Below are 20,778 nucleotides of genomic sequence, written 5' to 3' on the forward strand. Positions count from 1 at the left end.
ATACACGGATAAACGTTCAAGGATGTTCACCAGAGGGTAATTTATGTCTAGCGTTCATGGGGACCATCTATATGAATCCGTAGGGAAGGAGGTTGCCAAAACCATCAGTCCTTCCTATGATGTGTGGGCCTGTCCCACCTCTGGGAATGACAGGTGATGAGAGTGAGGGGAAATGAGTCAATCATGAGATGGGAAGGAGCTCAAAGATTTGGTGGATGCCCTGGAGAGGAGAGAAGGTGAAGCAAGGAAGTGAAGGGGGGGATTAGGAGAATATCTAAAGCAGAGAGAAAGCACCCCCTCTGCCTGGTTCATTGCAGTTTCCCCACACAGAGCCCCTGCCCCTCCACAGAGGAGTGTCTGAGGAACCTGCAGAATGTGGCGGAATGAATGTCTGAGGGCATAAGGAAGATGGAGAGGCACAGAGAACCTGTAGGAAGATTGATCCAGTCACAGCTCAGGCCACTCTCAGGTCAGAGACGCCCCTGTGAGCTGAACAAGCTGTCATCGGTCACTCACCTGTGTCTCCCATTTTGGGAGATTTCCACCTCCTGACTCCTCTCGGGACAACCTACAGCCTCTCTTCCCATCGGAAGAGTCCCGCCCTCACCTGCCCTCCCTGACATTTGGTCACCTGAAAAGGGACCGTAATTGTGCTGACTTTGCAGCTCCTGCTGCTCTGGATTCCAGAGTAGGAGCAGATGGCAGTTCTGGAATCCTGCATGGGGTGGGGCTGGGGGGGTGGGGAAACCACGTTCTGCAAGTGAGGGCAGGAACTTCTCTCTGAGCTGCACTTGGGTAGCAAGTAGTTTTCTCATATGCATTGTATTTTGCAAATTAACATGGAGCCATACAGGAAATATGACAGTACAGCCTCCTGAGGGCCACCATGGGGACTGAGGACAGGATTTCTCTCCTTCTTTCCCTTCGTTCTTGGGAATGGAGTCATTCATTCAGATATGGGGCATGTCTGGCCCCTGCATCACTCTGGGCTGATGATGGTTCTAGTCAAGGGAAAGGAAGAGATGATCTGAGTTTCCTATGGGCTGAAGGAAGATCAGCACCCGGTTTTCCCATGGGATTAGAGGGGTCACAGTACAGGAGAATCATACTTGGGGAAGGGGTCATTGCTCCCAGTCCTATTGAAGCAGGCTCGGGCTCTTCCCATGTGTAAGAGAGGGGGGCATCAGTCTCTGCTCTCTTGTCAGGCCACAGCGCCCCCTGGTGTCCACAGAATCACAACGTGTATTTGAATCTAATTAGTACTTCAAAATCAGGTTTTTAAATGCAGAACAACCCACTTACTAACTTTTGCATGGAAGTGAATAATACACAAATATGCAAATGGGAAATGGCATGTGCACAAAAATAAAAAGTGGAAAAATCATACTGTCAACCTCTTTTAATAATAAATTAAAGACATAATTTAAGAAGTAAAAATGGTTCCATTAAAAAAATGAATAAACAGACCAGTTTCCTTAGAAAAAAAGACAATATTATTAGGAACTATTCCATAAAAAGGCATAAGATGTGGTTAACTTCACAAAATGTATATATTCTTATAGAAAGAAATACACACACTTGATATATAAAATACAGAAAAAGGGGGGTGCCTGGGTGGCTCACTTTGTTGAGTGTCTGACTTTGGCTGAGGTCATGATCTCAAGGCTTGGCTCTTCAGTTTGAGCCCCACATCCCGCTCTAACCTGACAGGTTAGAGCCTGGAGCCTGCTTCAGACTCTGTCTCCCTCTATCTTTGCCCCTCTCGTGCTCATGCTCTGTCTCTCCCTCTGTCATAAAGTAAAATTAAAATTTTTTTTAAAGTACAGAAAAAGGAAAATTGTAGAATATTGTGAAATATTGATGCAAATATTCTAAATAAGATATCAATAGTGAGAATCCATTATCAGACTAAAATAGTCATATAAAGTGACTATATGTGATTTATTGCAAATATAAAGTGGGATTCCGTATTAATAAATCTTCTAAGATAAGGCATCATATTAGTAAATAAACAGATGAAAATCCCATGATCTCAGTAGACCTTGAAAGATTCTTTGAAAAATTGAAAGCAAAGTCCTAATAAAAACCACATAAAATGGAAACAGATAGAAGCATTTATATTGTGATAGCACATTCTCTCCTACACATATAGAACTCACTCCCACAACCAGGGAATTAAATAATGGGGTGGTGGAGGGGAGGACATTTCTGCAAGGTGAACAGGCTAATGTGACCTAAACACCATTATTACTCAACATCTTTCTGCAAGTAAGTATTAACAAAGTGAATAACAAATAGCAAGTGAATAACAAAAATCACTGGTTAGATCTCAGCACTGATGGGAATGGACAGGGACTCATTTCAAAAGACCCAAATATACAAATCAGCCATAGATACTCTGGATTTTGTGACCCTGTTTCTGCCCTAATGTGACATGGTCACTGTCCTCAGGGTGGCTTGTTTCTGGCGCCCAGGAATTTGCGCTCAGTTTGAGAAAATCAGAAAATATCTTGCTCCCCAGGACAGGCTTCAAGGAGAAATTTAAGAGAATGTGGAAAGGTTTGTAGACAAATTCTTTGAGGCGGGTGACAGACCTCAGTTGATATCAAACAAAGAAACAGCTGATGGGGCCAAAATATCAGGGCTACACCGCAAGTCCCATTTCTGTGGGGACAGCGGGTTTTTGTCTCACTTCCCCATGAGCCTGGAACATTGTGTAATCACTGACAGTTAAGTGAATGGTCTGGCCGTAATAATCAGCCTCGTCCTCAGCCTGGAGCCCAGTGATGGTCAAGGAGCCTGTGCTGCCAGACTTGGAGCCAGAAAATTGATCTGGGACCCCCGAGGGTCGATTGCTATTGCCATAGATGAGGAGTTTAGGGGCCTCTCCTGGGAGCTGTTGGTACCAGTTCACACCATAAATACCGATGCTGTTGGTGCTTCCACTGCAAGAGATGGTGACCGTCTGGCCCAGGGCCCCAGACACTGATGGCGGCTGAGTCAGCATAGACTGGGCCCAGGACCCTGGAAGGAGGAGAGACAAAGAGAGGGTAAAGCTGGGGTCTGGAGACAAGAGGAGAAATTAAGGCACAAGTGTCCTCCCAGGAACGCTTCCCCTGTCCCCACATCTAGTCACCTGTGCAGTGAGCAAGGAGGCTGAGGAGGAGAGGGGACCAGGCCATGGTGGAGGTCATCACCGATCCAGCCTTCTGTGGCCCCACAGCTGAACAGAGCCTCCCCTAATCTGTTCCTTCCCCTTTTCATCCTCTGACAGAGGGAGGGCCCATCTATGCAAATGAGATCCCCAGCTCATAGACACTTCACCGCCTTGGGTCAGGTCACTCTGTGTAAGGATGTTAGGGTGGTGGTTGGGGAGGGGCTCTGATAGGCTAGGGGGTTGGGCAGGCAGAGGGCACAGGCAGCGTCAGGTGGCAACTCCCAGCTCTGATCATCCCTGACTCCTCAGAAAAAGGCGACATGCGCCTCCTGATGTCCAGGCCTGGACACAGCATATGTGACATGGCGACCAGAGCCCATCAAAGAGGGTTCCTGCCTCCTCACTGCTCTGCCCACTGTCCCCTTGCTTCCGGCCAGGCCGGATGTCCCCTATGTGACCTCCCATCACCTCAGGGTGCACTTTGCTCTACTCAGGCTCCACGTAGTGAGTTCGTCCATGGTTCCCTTGGCTGTTGATGGGGCAGGACTGAGGTGGTGACTCTGGCACAACCACACAGATGAGGATCAGGGCCAGAGCAGTGACGGGTCCACATTGACGCATGGCCAGTTCTGTGCAGGAGGCTGATTTCTTCCCTCTTCCCTGGTTCCTCTCTGGGCTCAGAGTTCTCTTTCCCAGAAGCTCCCTCAGCACTGAAGAGACAGGGAGCCCTTTTCTCCAGGTTGTGGGTAGACGCCCTCGTGTGCCTTCCTAGGGGGGTTACACACTGACCATCTTCGTCGTCTGTCACTATTTCTACCTCCGCGAAACAACAGTTCTCCACACACTGTGCTTAGTGCTTCCCTCCTACGATCTGTCCCCCCAGCACACAGACCCAAGTCTGCAGGAGCCCGAGTGTGGCCCTGACCTCAGAGCACGAAGGGCAAACCTGCAGGAAGCTCCAGGAGGGAAGGAGTGACAGCTGCGGGTGTTCTGACGGGGACCTTGTTGCAGACTTTATGTGTCTGTCACCACTTGGACAACTGCTACCTCAAAATGAATGTGGGCGATTTTACACAGAATTCAGCCCCGTAAGAATGATTTAAATCGACTGACATTGTCATTGTGAAGATGTAGGTACAATCACCAGTGTATTTTCACAGATTCGTGCTTATTGCTGAGACAATAGGGACTGAAATAGTAGTTGAAAAAATAGATGGCAAAATGATGGAAAGTAAGTGTCATCTAGTTCTCAGTTGAATAGGGGTGTTTCTAAATTATTTGATGTATCGTCATCATCACCATCACCATCATCATCATCATCAACATGCATTTTATATAGTTGGTCTTGTCCTGCAAGTAGGAGGAGGGCCCAACATGGTGTCCAGGGGAACACCACGAGGAGCCTGTTTGTCTGAACTACAGAGCCGTCTCCATGATGGAATGAGTAAACACAACTTCCAAGATGGACTGAGGAGGGGTCAGACTCATCTCTGAGGTGTGCACAGGTCTGGATTCTCTTCTTTGTGGCCAGTATGTTCAGCATAAATCGTCCATTCATCCACCCATGACTAGAGGGATGGATTTCTATTCCCCAAGGCCAACTTGACCCAGAAGTTTCTGTCAAAGATCCCACATGTGAATCTAGGTGAGGTGGAGATAAGGGACGCTGTGTCCCTGAGGTCACAGGCCCTGCGGCCCTCCATTGGAACAGATTTTCCAAAAGAGGTCCATCCTGGCTGAGGGGTTACCGGAATGTCTGGGGGAGTGACGACACTGGTGAATGTTTGCTGGGCAGCAGGTTCATTTGAGACACAGTTTTCATTCCTGTTCATCTTCTCCAGACTCCATGGGGACGTGCGGTTGTGTTCTGATATGTCCTCATCCATCAGCGTCTTCCTAGGACGTCCTGGGCTGGGTCCCTTTACAGGCATAACATGTGTGTTTGTTCTTCTTTTGTTCAAGGAGAGATCTTTCCATAGAAGGGTCCCCACTGTAGGTCTCCAGGTAAGTTTATCAATGAAATGAGGCTCAGACACAGGGTCTGTAGACCAACTAGATTTTGTCCAATTTTCCTCATTATCTGAGACACTGTGCGTAAGCATAGCTGCTCCCACTGCTACCTTCTATTACACAGTAAGAGTCAGCCTCATCCTCAACCTGTAGCCCAGAGATGGGCAGAAGCCCTGCATTGGCCGAGGCATCTTTGGATCCAGAGAAGCGGCTGGGGACCCCAGAGCCCTGGTTCTTATTTAAATGTGAGTAGAACCTACGCAGATAGGGAGGGAGGGCTCCCCAGTTTCTGCTGGTACCAGTATATGTGGTAGCTGCCAACACTGAAGCCACTGGTCAGGGTGAGAGCGGGTGAGTCTGGCAGGTGTTTCAGGAAATGCAGACAGGAACGGTGGCTGGGTCACCACAGGCTGGGACAAGGAACCTGCAAACACAGATGCATCAGAATGAAGAGAACAGACAAGCAGCTGTTGCTTAGGGACCTGGGCCAGAGGGATTTGACTCAGGCTGGAGGCCCGCCCACCTTGGGGGACTGGGTCCTGTCCCTACCTGTGCACTGACAAAGGAACACAAGGAGGACAGGGGTCCAGACCATGGTGACACAACCCCTCCTTAGACCACATTGCTGGGGCTGGGCTGCCCCGGGTCTCTCTTATCCCCTGTCCACAGGCCTCACGGAGGAGGGGCTGCTCATGCAAATGGGACCCATCCCTGCCCCTTCTCCATGTGCACACACAGGGTCTGTGGCCCTTGGACACGGAGACTTCCTGACACTAGTGTTCCCAGGGGTGGGCCTGGAGGCAGCAGCAGCTGGGACCACGCACAGGCCCATGTCCAGCGGACTCCACCAGGCCTCAAGAGGACACGCCTGCGCTGTCCCCACAGGAAACAAGGGCCCCAGACTTGGGGCCTCCTGTTAGTACAGGGCTGCCAGCTGGAAACCCCCATCCTGCAGAGACCCCCAGACCTGGTCTCACAGCACCCCCTGCTGCTCTCTGGGCAAACGACTCATTTTTTCCCATTGCTTCCAAAGCTCTCCTTCACCTGCTTCCCCCATGCCTGTTTCCACCACGTGAGAAAAACCCTCCAGGGAGGATGGAGGTGCAGTCCTGGCGCACTTGCCCTGATCGGGGTTCTTCCTTGTGTGGGGCTGTAGCGGGAGGGACAGGTGCCGTCCTGACCGGACAGCCTACGATTCCCTGTGCAGCTGATGACAAGACACAGGGAACAGAGAGCAGAGGGGATCTGCCCCCGCAGGGGGCTCAGACGAGGCGGGCTGACTCAGGGTGATGAGTGTGAACAGGAATTTGCTGAGCGGTCACAAACCTTCACAGAGGAGGACACACAGGTTGTGAAAATCTGGGCCCTTCCAGAGCCAGGCAGATAGGACACAGCAAACTCTGCGGAGGCTGTGAAAGGTGTGGGGACAGTGCAGGGCAGTGAGTCCAGCGGGACCACTGCGAAGCCATCCTGCGACTTCCTCTCCATGTGCTGGGAGATTTTTAATCATGGCTGCGCCTCTGGTCAGTACTGCTCATGAGAGATTTAGCTCCAAGTTTAGGACAGAATTTGACACAGGGAGGCCTACAAGGGGACATTGGGGGTCAGCTGGAGAAGGATGACAGCAAAGGAAACAAGGAAGGGAGAAATGGTACTTGTCCCCAGGTGGGACACAGGGAGTGGACCTATTGGGCCCCAGGCTTTGGGGGAAGGAGGGATGGTCCAGAATGTCAGGTGAAGGGAGGGTGATGCCCATAGAGACAGGCATGCCTTGATTGACACAGGTGACGTCAGGTGAGAGAGCAGGTGGAGGGCAGGTGATGGGTCTGTTGTCACTTGTCATATGACGTCCATGCTGTGACATGTGACAAGGTGTGGAAACATCACAGACAACCAGGGATGAGGGACACCTTTCCTTCCCTGTAGGAAGGATGCGGGCATTATATTAACTCCCTGCTTGAGGACTTAGTCTGCATCATCCATCCATCCATCCATCCATTCATTCCTTCATTCACTCACTTATTCATTTTTTAATGTGTTTTATTTTAGAGACAGAGAGCACATGGGAGTGGGGGAGAGGGGCCGAGGGAGGAGAGAATCTTAAGCAGGATCTATGCTCAGTGAAAACCCAACGTGGGGCTCAATCCCACAACCCTGGGATCAGGACCTGAGCCAAAATCAAGAGTCAGATGCTGAACCAACTGAGCCACCCACGCGTCCTATTCCTTCACTCTATAAACAGATTTACATGGAATGTCCACATGTGTCAGGCAGTGGGAATATAATGGGGTCAAGGACAGGGCCCAGTCACTGGAGCAGAAGGAACCGGGGAAACAAACATGCTGGAGATGGTCCAATGGGTACAGAGAGTTTGAGGACTGTTTTATGTTCTGAGAAATGCCGAATGTTAAGAGGTGCGAATCTCCCAAAAAGTATTCCCTCCCAGCATGCAGCTGGGGGCAGAGGCAGTTGTCTCTGTGCTTGCAGGGACCTGCAGGGGACAAAGGCTCTAATGCCCTCAGACACCTTAGCTGTGACTTAATTGCGGTCCAGATGGAAGAGGACGCAGAAGGAGGAGGGCACGGCCCCTGTCCTGGGGATGGCACACAGCAAATGGCGGTGGCGGTGGCCCTGGAGGTGCAGACTTCGGTGACCCCCACCCCAGGAGACCCTGCAGGGAGGACACTAGGTGACTGACAGACCCACTGCCCCTGGGCAGCTCCAGGCAAGCATGAGCTCAGAGGTTTCTGAGCCAGGCTTTACCTGGGGGAGGCAGACTTCTCTAATGTCCCCAGGCCCCAGGACCTTCGTCATCCCTGCTGACATGCTCAGACCTCTGGTCCCAGACACTCCCTACCTGCTCCTTCCTCCCTTGTCTCCTTTCGTGATTTAGACTTAGGCGTGTGGGTTCTTCCTCCCACTCCAGCTCCTTCCCCGGTGATCCGACACCAGCATCCCTGCCTGACAATCATGTTCTTGTCTAATCCTTCCCATCACCTGATTGTCGCAGGGCCAAGCTCAGGTCTCTGAGGCTTGTTCCTGTGTGACCAGTGAGAGGACAGCATGAGGAGGACAGCAGACCAGGTGATGGGGACACTGCTGTCCTGAGATCCAAGCTGGGGCTGGGTGACCAGGTCTCTTTTGTCTTCTCTGGTGGCCTGAAAGGGGAGCACTGCTCACATGAACTTTTTCCTGTTAGACAATCTGCTCCGTCCTGAGCATGAGCTGAAGTCCGAGCTTAGTTCTTAGATAGACTCGAGTCCGAGGGAGAGTCTCAGAGTTTGTCCCATAAGAGGTGCCAAGGAAAAAGCAGCTGCTGGGATCTTCCACAGACCTGAGAGCAGGACGCTCTGCCCAGCCAGAGGGGACACAGCTGCTGAGACCCCACTGGCCCGCATGGATCCCAACGCCCCAACCCTGTCAAATTTGGGGGATTACACAGCAGATGGACCCCACTGTCCTGACCCGAGGGAGGCCCACATCACCTCCTATGCCCACTGGTCAAACTGCAGCTCTGGGTAGAAATGATGTTGGGGTCAGTTCAGACAGCCTGCTCACTGTTAGTCCTCAAACACCCATGCACTTGGGGTGACCCAAGTTCCTGACATACATTGATTGCTTTCTCAGATATAAAATCCTTCCCAAATGAGTAAGTAATTTTTTATTCTACCATAGTGTGACTATTAGGTTTTGAGAAGTTTTTACTTTGCACCATTAAAAAGGCATATCCTGTCACAGAAAATTAAATTATGCTCCAAAGCTGAAGAGGTGAAAAGTGTGGGTAGCTCAGACAACAGTAACACACGAACTCTCCCACCTGTTTCTCTCCTTCATGATCTTCATTGCACACAGACTAGAAGCATCTGGCATGTGCTATGGATCCAGCTCCTGTCTTTTCAGATGAAGAAATATTCAATATTAATTTGGTCTCTGTAATCAAATTAATAAATGAGACCATGGCTGTTAATGCTATTTGAATAAGAAGTATGTCACAGGGAGCAATGAGGTCTCAGGGACTCACTGCTGGTTCATACATTTGGGAGGTGGACGCCCTCTCCATCACTACAGGCAGAGAAGAAAGAAGGAAGCACAAACTTGTAGTGTGACACTGGGAAATGGACTCACCCTGACACAAGGGGGATGGGGGCACATGGTCATGAACCACTGGACACAAGTATGGAACCAGGGAGCCTCTTTTCCTTGGTGGTGTTGACTACTCCCCCCTCCATAATTTTCTCCCCTGCCTCTAAGGGCTGAGCCAGTCTGAGCCCATGAGGAGGTTCTGGTTGTAATATCCCATAGATTTAGATCCTTGTGGGATGCCACTATCCATATACAGCATGCAGTGACAGTCAGCCTTATCTTCAGGCTAAGCCCCTGAGATGTGAGGGTGGCTTTGTTCCTAGAGATGGACCTGGAGAAGCCATCATGGGCCCCAAGTGGGTGGGTGGTTGTCTGGTAGAGACTGATCCAGAGCGAAAGACACAGGTAAGTGTGGCAATCTGTCCTGGAGACCCTGCCAGTAATAGCTCCTGGGTCACCACAGTCTGAGAATCCACCCTCAAAACCGTCAGGAGAAACCAGTATATTTACGAGAGACAAACGTCATTTGAGTTTGAAATCTTTAAGGGCAGAATGACTTTTCTTGGGGCTCCTGGCTGGTTCAGTTGGCTAAGTGTCCGACTTTAGCTCAGGTCACACGCTCACGGTTCATGAGTTTGAGCCCCACATCAGGCTCTGCGCTGACAGCTCAGAGCCTGGAACCGGCTTCAGATTCTGTGTCTACCTCTGTCTGCCCCTCCCTTGTTCATGCTCTCTGTCTCTCTCTCAATAAATAAACATTAAAAAATTCTTTAAAAAATGAATGACTTCTCTTACATCTTAGAGTGATTCCTAGGAAGTAAACTCTTCTTTAATGACCTTGTGTTTTTCCTGCAATGCACCCCACATTACTGTGACGACAGACAGGAGATGACGGTATAGGTTCATGAACTGATTAGTGGAAAGGGGAGGAGGGATAAGGGGAAGAGTGAAATTTGGGAAAAGAAATGACCCTGGGCCTGGAGATGTAACATGACATTAATGAATAGAGAAAGAACATTCAGGTGGGACACTGACAAAGAGAGTTCCAAGTGTGGGAAAACCAGGAGACTTCATTTGTGACTCTTAATAGTAAGCTTTGTGTCTTTCAGAGGCAGAGTCACAGTGGCATTGGAATCAGGCAGACAGTGATCTCACTCCCTGTGACCAGGACCCTGTGAGGTGGAAACACTCAGCAATGACACAGAGGTGACTGAGGGAGCCTGAGAGCAGGAGCAGCCCCATATGGACTGTGTGGACAAAAGAGTGGTTCCTATACTGTCTCCTGAGTCTGTTCCTCGCCCGACAGAGTGAGAGCAAAAGAAAAGGTCTCAAGTGCGTGATGATCTAGAAATGGTCACCATTAAGGTTTCTGGAAAACTTTGTACCTTCTAACAACCTCAGGGAATAGGAGGCCATCAGAGTCGGAATATGTTTTCTGCTTTCTACTTCTCATGGGACTGTTTGCATTTCAGGCCAGAACCTCGTGCCTCTGAGGGTGTGTTGGGCTGGAGTTGATCTGATGCAGGGGCATCAGAATGGTCTGGGGGCTGAGCTGTAGTTTGATGAGACATAAAGACCCTGGCCTGTGTCCCCTGTGCAGATTGCCCATAGTCCATGCTCCGACCTGAATAACATGGAGGATGGAGGGAAGATGATACAGGTGGCTGGGGCTTCTTTGGCGAAGCTTCCATCATTTTCTTCTACCTGGACCCCAAATCTCCCAACTACACGGTTAGTCAGTGAGTCCAGGTCCCACCAGACAGTCACTGTGTTACCCAAAGCAATAGGTGTCCCTTCCCCGGTTGCCATGATGGTGTCAGGGCAGAGGGTGGGGTGGTTTGATCCAGTCATCCTCAAATCTGGGGTTTCTTACCAGTGGGTCCGTAAGGGCCAGTGTCTGTCATCCAGACGTTATGTTGTGTGGACATTACCTGGGACTGCAGACACATTTTCCCCATGTGGGAAGTCAGTGGGAGACACAGTACATTTGGCTTATGTGTCCTCTTTCTTGCCCAAGACGGTGTCAGCCCTCTGAGCATGGGGACCCTCCCTGTCATTTTTGTACTGTGATCTGAGCCCCAAGCCCACATAGGTCATGTAGTGAGGGTTCTCTCAATGCCACGCATGTAGAGCATGTGGACGGTTGACTATCCTCAGTCAGGCGCAGCTACGCTCTGTGTCGCTGGTTCTGTCCTGGTGCTTTGATATGGACGGAACTGGGTCCCCATAGATTCATATGTGGAAACCCACACTGTGACTTCATAGACTTTATAGAAGAGGTAGACACAGCATGGGTGAGCACACGAGGAAATGCCACGTGAGGACCCAGGATGAATGTAACCACTTGCAAGACAAGGAGAGAGACCTCAGGGGACATCAAACCTGCCCCCACCTTGAACTTGGACATTTAGCCTCCAAAACTGTGAGAAAATAAGTATCTTTTGATTTGCTCACCCAGTGGGTGGTATGATGTTATGGCAGCCCCAGCAGGCAGGCACAATCCTCAAGGAATCTGTCCCCAGGGCAACCGGCCCCAGCATCCAGGAATTTCTGCTCAGTTCACTTCAAACAGAAAATGTGCTCCTACAGGGACAAGGTTTGGTGTCTGAATTGAGAGGACAAGGACACATACTCCAGAGAAAGTTCACTGGTTTGGGTTTCAGACCTCCGTTTTGGGGAGGCAGCTGTGTTGGCAGATGGTGGGGGCTGCACATGGAAAGCGCATCAGTGTGGGGACAGCAGGTTTTTGTCTCACTTCCCCACGGGCCTGGAGCACTGTGTCAGTACGTTGAATAACGTCAGCAGACAGGCAGTAATAATCAGCCTCGTCCTCAGCCTGGAGCCCAGTGATGGTCAGGGTGCCTGTGCTGCCAGACTTGGAGCCAGAGAATCGTTCAGGGACCCCTGCGGGTCGATTGCTATTACGATAGATGAGGAGTTTGGGAGCTGTTCCTGAGAGTTGTTGGTACCAGTTCACATAATTGCTACCGATGTTGGAGCTGCTTCCAGTGCAGGAGATGGTGACCCTCTGGCCCAAGGAGCCTGACACCGAGGGTGGCTGAGTCAATACAGACTGGGCCCAGGACCCTGGAAAATGGAGAGACACAGACAGGGTGAAGCAGGGGTCTGGACACAAGAGAGTGAAAGCAAGGCCCACGTGTCCTCCCAGAGCCCCTTCCCCTGTCCCCACATCCAATCACCTGTGCAGTGAGCGAGGAGGGTAAGAAGGACCAGAAACCAAGCCATGGTGGAGACCATCACCGATCCTGTCTTCTGTCCCCCACAGCTGAGCAGACCTCCCCTAATCTGTCCCTTTTCATCCACTGAGGCAGGGCGGGCCTGTCCATGCAAATGATACCCCAGCTCTCTGACCCCTCACTGGACCTGAGTCAGGTACCTCTGCCCGAGGATGTCAGGGGGTGGGCAGAGGAATGGCTGTGTGGGGCCAGGCTGTGCAGAAGTCACAGTTCTGAGTCTCGAGCAGAAGGCACAGGCAGTGCAGGTGGCAGGTCTCAGGTCTCATCACCCCTGAACCCTCAGAAATGGGCCCTGTGAGCCCCCTTGTGTCCAGACTCAGAAACATCATTGTGCAAAATGGTAACCAGACCCCATAAAAGGAGCTCCTGTCCCCCATTGCTTTGTCCACTGCCCCTTTACTAGGACCAGGCCAGGTATCCTTCTGGGTAGCCTCCCATATCCTCAAACCAGACTTTCTGCTCTTTTCAGACTCCTCTGGAAAAGCCAGGCCATGTTTCCTTGTATGTTTCATGGGTCAGGACTGAGGTGGTATTTCTAAAAAATGCCACTTAGATCAGAATCATGTCCGGAGCTGTGACAAGTACCAAAGGACACGTGGCCCCTTCTGTGTAGGATTCTGTGTTCTTTCCTATTATGTCCTTCCTCCCTGCTTTCCAGATCTCTCCTGCTCTGAGGTTCCCACAGCCTGAACAGAAGCTCTCCTTCTGTCCTCAGTGCTGTGGGAAGGAACAACTGTGTGTATTCCTAGGGACACTGTCCACTAAAAATCTTTGCCATCTGTCACTATGTCTGCTTATTTGAGACAACAGTTCTCCACACACTGTGGTTAGTGATTCCCTCCCAGGATCTGTCCCCCAGCACACAGACACAAGTCTGCAGGGGTCCTGTGTGTGGCACTGAACCCAGAGCCCAAGGACAAACCTGCAGGAAGTTCCAAGAGGGAAGGAGTGACCGCAGCAGGTGCTCTGACAGGGTTCCAGTGACACGGTTTATGTGTTAGTCACCACTTAGCCAAGTGTGCACTTTAGAAATGGACAGAAAACATAAACAGACACTTCTCTAACGAAGACATCCAGATGGCCGACAGGCACATGGACGATGCTTAAAATCACTCCTCACCAGGGAAATACAAAGCAAAATCACACTGAGATACCACCTCATGCCAGTCAGAATGGCTAAAATGAACCAATCAGGAGACTATAGATGCTGGAGAGGATGTGGAGAAACAGGAACCCTCCTGCACTGAGGGTTGCAAACTGGTGCAGCCGCTCTGGAAAACAGTGGGGAGGTTCCTCAAAAAATTAAAAATAGATCTACCCTATGACCCAGCAATAGCACTGCTAAGAATTTACCCAAGGGATACAGGAGTGCTGATGCATAGGGGCACTTGTACCCCAATGTTTATGGCAGCACTTTCAACAATAGCCAAATATGGAAAAAGCCTAAATGTCCACCACTTGCTGAATGAATAAAGAAGATGTGGTTTACATATACAATGGAATATCACTTGGCAATGAGAAAGAATGAGATCTGGCCATTTGCAGCAATGTGGATGGAACTGGAGGGTATTATGTAAAGTGAAATACTTTAGTGTATGTATGAAATACATAAAGTGTAAAGTCCGTCAGAGAAAGACAGATATATGTTTTCACTCTTATGTGGATCCTGAGAATTGTAACAGAAGACCATGGGGGAGGGGAAGGAAAAAAAGAAGTTCGAGAAGGAGAGAGCCAAACCGTAAGAGACTCTTCAAAACTGAGAATAAACTGAGGGTTGATGGGAGGCTGGGAGGAAGGAGAGGATAGGTGATGGGTATTGAGGAGGACACCTGTTGGAATGAGTACTGGGTGTTGATGGAAACCAATCTGACAATAATTTTCATATTAAAAAAATAATAATAATAATAATAATAAATGGGTGTGTGCTTCTGTATTTCTCTCAGTAACATAGATTGAAACATTCTTGAAATTGATTGAAATGTTCTTATGAAAATGCAGATACAATCACTAGATTGTATTTATCTATTACAAATCACAGATCTGTATTTATTGCAGAGAAAGATAGAAATTGTGGGAACAATGGAGAAGGGAATCCCTTTGTTGGAGGTTGAATAGGAGTCGATAAAGTGTTTCGAAAATCATGTTTTCTTTGTCATGAGTATAGCATGGTGGAACTTTTCTGCAAGTGGGAGAGCCCGACATAATGCTCAATGAAATCCCATGAGGGGCCTATTTCTATGAATTGCAGAACCATCTCTATAATGCAATTACCAAACACTGAGAGAGCTTCCAGGAAAGAGCGATTTGGGGTCAGACTTGTCTCTGGGGTGAACACAGCTCTTCCTCTGTTCTTTGTGTCCAGGATATTCAGGATAGAAAAAAGCTCATCCATGAGTAGAGGAATGAACTTCTATCATCTGAGGCCAACGGAGCTGAAAACTTTCTGTCAGAGGTTCCATATGTGAGTGGTGGAGAGATGGCAATAAGGGGAACTATGTCCGTGAGGTCACTGTCACTGTGGCCCTTGATTGGGACAGAAGAATTTTCAGCAGAAGTCCAGATTGCTGCAGGTGTCACTGGGAAGACTGAAGCAGTGACAGCCCCGTTCTGAGAGCACGCACAGATTTTGTCGCGTGTCCTCATGTACCTTGAGCTCTGTGGGAGCATCAGTGAAGCTGTTGTCCCAGAATCAATGAACTGATCAGCTTTGGGGGCTGGCTGGATCCCAGAGATTGTTGGGGACTGAGCTCCCCATGGGGACAAAGAGTCTCCTTTTGATTCCAGTATCAGCCTTGTCCCAGGAGGGCAGGTGTTCAGAGCGTCTGCTGGTTGCACTTGTGACAGGACCCCAGTCACACTGGATGTTGCTGGTGTTTCCTGATGATGGGGATTCTGCCTCCTGGGATTCTGATTCTGGGAGTACTGGTTGAGTACATGTTGACCATGATTTCTGGAGACAAAGGGAAGCTGGGAAACTGAAGACTCTAGGACACTATACACTCAAAGAAGAGGTGTGTGTGTGTGTGTGTGTGTCCATCTGTGTGTGTGTCTGTGTTTGTGTAAGACAGAGAAAGAGAGGGAGAGAGACAGAGAAACAGAGAGAGAAAGAGAGAATATGCTCCATGTATCCTCAGGAAGTCTTTCCTTCAGAGGCCAACTATGTAGACAAGTGTACCCCTGTCCCTCTAATGTCCTCTCTCCGCTCCCTGAGTGTGGTTCTCCACGCAAATCCATCGCTGGGGCTGGCTCTTTAAAGAGCTTCCTGTGTTCTGGAGCTTGGAGCTAAAGAAGGCTAGTGTCTTGAAGGTCACTTCCCTTGCACAAGGATGGAATGTACACAAGGAAGAGGAATTTGGTGCAGATTAGTTCTGATAGGAATTCCATTGAATCATGAATTTGGATCTTGGGGATGGGTCTTCAGTCCATTTTCACCCCAACAGATACACATCCCACATCTGTGGGTTCAGGTCTCAGGAAGCACAAGACAGGGGTGACAACACAGTCCCTTCCTCCTGCCCTTCACAGCACAGCCACCCTCCACTGTGCCCCCAAGGTCCCTGGATGCCTCCTGGGCGGTGACCATGAAAGAGTGCCTTTTTTATTTTGGAAAAAGGCTAATGCATGAGACTTCAATGATTGGAATAAACGTGTGTGGTTGCATTAATCTCCTGATGGCCTCAGAAACAAATCTTCTCAAAACCAAGAAAAATTGTCATGTCTGGAACTATGTAGCCAATCCTTCTTTGTTGGCTAGGTCAACAGTTACCTTTTGGAGAACCTCAGTAAGTTTCAAGGGGGAAAAGTCATTGTACTAATGGCTTTTGTGGGCAAATACTCAAAGGCTGAATGAACCTTCATTTGTCAGAAAGACAATAATATTGTTGTCATATTACAGAGATTTACTGAGACCGGTGAGCATGGAAACTACAAACAGAGATGAGAGCAAGAATCAGATGATGAGGGGATTTCCTGCCAGTCCAATTTCTGCGACTTCTCATCCGTAGAGATGAACCCTAGAGAGAGGAAATTACTGTAAGCTTTTACTTCTCTCTGAAATCCTAACACAGAGATGGGTTCAGACCTGAAGAGCCATGGGGAGAGACTGAAGGCCTGAGGGAGGCAGGAGCAGAGGGGAGAAAGGAACCTGTGTTGGGAGGGGGAAGGGTGAGGTGAGTCTGAAGACGTTGTGACTCATTTTTGTCAGGTGGGTGAAAGAGAAAATTGTGTCTATGACCAAGGTGCTTATTAACATATCGAGTATGGATGTGTCGTCAGTAACACAAGAGCCACAGTTTCTGGCCTGAGATTTGTGGATGAACATGACTGTCTAGTTCACCTTCCAGTTGAGACAATCGAACTGTGTGATCTTAGGAACTACACAGGAGTCTCTGCGCCCTGGATCCTGACACAGAGTTTCTGAAATTCTTGTCATTTCCTAAGTGACAAGAGCACTAGAAGCATCTTAGTTCTAATGACGTGACTCTGGGTGGGCTCCTGGATGAGGCTGGTGCCCAGAAAGACCAAGCCTTGGTCAGAGGCTGTGAATATTCACTCCCTCATACTTGAGACAGGGAGGGAAGACTGACAGTGCAGTTAATGTCCAATCACGTCTACCGATCCCTCAATAAAAATGCCAAAGTACAGGGTTTGAAGAGCTTCTGGTTTGGCGAACACATCCACTCTCAGAACAGATGCACCTCAACTGCACGGGGACCAAAGCTCTGGTGCTCGAGACGCTCCCAGACTTGACACTAGGTGTCTCTTCATTACTTGTTCACCAGTCCCCTTCATATTTTTAATGAGCTGACAGTAGGAGTCAGTGTCTCCCTGAGTTCTGTGAGTTGATCTGGCACCTTAATGGACCTGAGGAGGGAGTCGTGGGAACCTTCGACGTGTAGCCACTTTGGACAGAGGGTGCCGGCAATCTACTAGTTGTTGTTGGCATCAAAATGGGGAGCAGCCTCCTGGTGCTGAGCTCTTCCCCTGTGGATCTGACACTCTCTCTGTGCAGATAAACTAAGCCTTAAATTCAGGTAATTGTAGGACACTCTCCGTGTGTCCCACAGAATTTCTAGATATGGGAAAACAGATACAAAACGTATAACTGATGAACATGAGTGTGTGAAGTGAATATTCTGTGAGTAGTTAAGGAGATATAACTAGAGGGAGAGACAGAGATTTTGGTCGTAAAATAGTTGTTCTTGTTACTTTTCTCCAGACCCAAGGGCATGTGCAGTTGGGCTCCATTCCCTGATTTGCATGGGCTCCTGGGACACGTGTGCTGTCTCAGGCAAGAGTATCATCTGTGTGTCCGTCCTTCCTCCTCAAGGACAGCTCTCAGCACAGGGGTGACTCCCCCACAGGAGCCTCCACAGAAGGTTCCCAATAACAGAGGCTCAGACACAAGGTCTGTGGACCCAGGGGTTTTTGTCTCACTTTCTCCGTATCTGAATCACTGTGAGAAGCCAAAGCTTCTCCCACTGCCATGAGCTGTAGCACAGGAAGAGTCAGCCTTGTCCTCAGGCTGTGGCCCAGAGAGGAGCAGAAGCCCTGCATTGGCCGAGGCATCTTTGGACACAGAGAAGCGGCTGGGGATCCCAGGGCCCTGGTGCTTATTTGAGTCTGAGTAGTAGTACAGGAGATAGAGGAGGGCTCACTGGCTTCTGCTGGAACCAATGTATGTAATAGCTGCCAACACTGAAGCCACTGCTCAAGGTGCAGATGTCTGGCAATTGTTCCCGGAGATGCAGACAGGGAGAGCGGCTGGGTCAGCACAGGCTGGGAGATACCTGTGGATCTCCCAGGGAGATACCCTTTGGGGATGCAGCTGGAAATGGTAACCAAAATTCAAGATTCTGAGCAGAGGAGGAGTGATGTGGGGACCACCCTGTGAGCACAAGGCCTGTCCCTACCTGGGCAGTGAGGGAGGAGCAGGAGGAGGAGCAGCGTCCAGGCCATGGGGACACAACCCCTGGTGCCCACACTGGGCTGGGCCGACCCAGGCCTCCCTTTCTCCTCCACCCTCTGCCACAGGAGGGGCTGTGCATGCAAATGAGGTCCATCCAGTGCCCTGCCCAGCCCCTCCCTGAACCCTGGTGCTGGAGCTCAGCTCACACCACACACTGGGGAGGATGGGGGTGGAACTCCTGCCCGGGGAGCCCTGGCAGGTAGCACCTGCTGCGACACCACAAAGCCTCCAGGTCTGGTCTCCTTTGAGTGATTGGTCCTCACTGACCAGCTGTGTAGGGACCACAGGGCTGTCCCACGGCGCATCCTGTTAATCTCACATGGAAAAAGGAAAAATGAATAAAAAGAACTTGTAAGCGGTACATCTTAGTAAGAATACGTTAAATACATAGTTTCTTAGAAGTTACAAAATTGGCTGTCCTAGAAATACATTGACTGAATAGACCAATTCCAATAAAAACATGGAAAAGGTTATTACGGAAGCACTCCACAGAAATACATTAGATACAGACGTTTTCACAAGGGACACCTAACAAAACTGCAGAATTTAGATGATTCCACTTATTTAGTTCATATTTTTTCATAATTTAACACGGTATTGAAATTTCTTACTTCTTTTAAAAATGTTATAAAACTCATAAATACACCTTCAAAATAGCTTTTACAAAAAGGAAAATAGTAGAACAGTACCATGAAATATTGATAGACTTGTTGGGTACAAAATATTAACAAAGAGACCTCAATACCATATTAATAAATTGAAATACTATCATTAAGTGTGATTTATTCCAACGATACAAAGTTGGGTTACATAATAAGAAAGAGTTTTATATTACACACCATATTATTACATCATGAGAAATGACCATATGGCCCCAGTTCGTCTCAAAAGGGCCTTTCACCACATTTAACACCATATCCTAATAACACCCACATAAAAATACAATCAGATACATCTATAATATGGTAAAACACACACTCTCGCACACACGGATGATGTAGTCCTAAGGCCCACATCTTACTTTCTGCCGTAGTGAGGAGACGATTTCCACAAAGATCAAGAACAGGTAAAGGAGATCTTAACTTCTATTATTTTTAAATTATTCCTCAATAGTTAGAAAATGTAATTAAAAAGCCAAAATCAATGGTTAATACTTAGCATTGATGGCAAAAGACAAGTGGTCGTTCTTGGATATCCAGATGGACGTCATGGCCTTAGGTAGGCCTGTGTTGCTTTGGCCGTGATGGCAGAGATCTCCTCAGTGAGGACTAGTCGCTGACTGTGACTAGTGCTGGTGACACTAAGTAACAGAGACAAGATGGGTGGAACAAGGGCAGCAGACAGAGGTCTTGTCCCACTTGACTGGGTGAAGAGCCCTGTGCAAGGTGTGGGCCAGTGACCCTGGATCTGAAGTGATTATTTCCTCCCACTCTGGCTGCATTCTACATGATGCCAGTCATCACATTCATGGGGCTTCTGCCTCAGACCCACAATAGTACATATTGCAGAGGTTTTCAGTGCAGAAATTGGGGACATTTGCTGAAGTGACCGGTTCACCAACAAATGGATTGTGAGTCTGATGTCACTGCACCTGCTCCTTGATGAGCTGAGGAAAGGGCAGGTCCTGTGTGATCTCAGGGACTCCTTTTGTAAAATCTGGCAAAGGCTTCCTGTTTAAAGGTTTGAAGTAGAGACTCCAGGACATGGTGGAGACCCCACAGAGCTCTATCTTCTGAGGTTCCATGCGGGGATTCTATCCACAAGCTCTCTTATCTTCTGGGCAGACTCTCCTGAGAGCCCACTTCCTCCTTGGAAATACATTCGAGCCGGTCATTGTCTATCAGCCTCAAACGTACCAGATGCCATAGAGAAAAAGGACATGATCCACATTTGACTCTATGTGGTGAAGCATCCAGATCCAGGAGGTCACAGAGCAATGGGAGCTCACAGGTGGAAGCTGGTCACACATCAGTGAGGATACAGTTTGCCTCCTGCCCCTCCCACCAGCTGAGTGGTTTCCCAGTTGTCTGGCTCAGCCCCTCCCCTCTGCAGGTCCCTGCCACACTGCTCCCCTGCTGCCCTCAGCACCATGTCCTCCAGCTGCTGTGGTCCCCTCTACACTCCAAGCAGAATGTTCATTTAGGCAGCAGTCTTACTGACGTCGTGACCCAACAGAGTGGAGGAAGAAAGGGGCTTTCTAGGTCTCTTAATGGAATGATGACATTTTCACATTTGGGAATGTATCTCAGTGGAAAACTATGATTTATTTCAAAATATCCATCTCTGCCCAAAATATCCCTGGA

The 20,778-nt window shown here is 49.1% G+C and overlaps 2 protein-coding genes and 2 gene segments (V, D, J or C); all 4 read right to left on the bottom strand.

The window, feature by feature from the left end:
• LOC123587584 (immunoglobulin lambda-1 light chain-like) overlaps positions 1-20,778 on the bottom strand; it is an 876,584-nt gene that overhangs the window by 764,767 nt on the left and 91,039 nt on the right. The gene's annotated exons all lie outside the window — the stretch shown is intronic.
• Positions 1-20,778, bottom strand: part of LOC123587586 — a 1,001,573-nt gene that overhangs the window by 741,509 nt on the left and 239,286 nt on the right.
• LOC123587588 (immunoglobulin lambda-1 light chain-like) overlaps positions 1-20,778 on the bottom strand; it is an 824,513-nt gene that overhangs the window by 736,622 nt on the left and 67,113 nt on the right. The gene's annotated exons all lie outside the window — the stretch shown is intronic.
• LOC123587595 lies at positions 1,923-3,229 on the bottom strand. The segment is given in 2 exon segments: positions 1,923-3,024; positions 3,137-3,229. Coding segments are annotated over 2 exon segments (438 nt in total).

The sequence above is a fragment of the Leopardus geoffroyi genome, chromosome D3 (genome assembly GCF_018350155.1).
Source record: "Leopardus geoffroyi isolate Oge1 chromosome D3, O.geoffroyi_Oge1_pat1.0, whole genome shotgun sequence".
NCBI lineage: Eukaryota > Metazoa > Chordata > Mammalia > Carnivora > Felidae > Leopardus > Leopardus geoffroyi.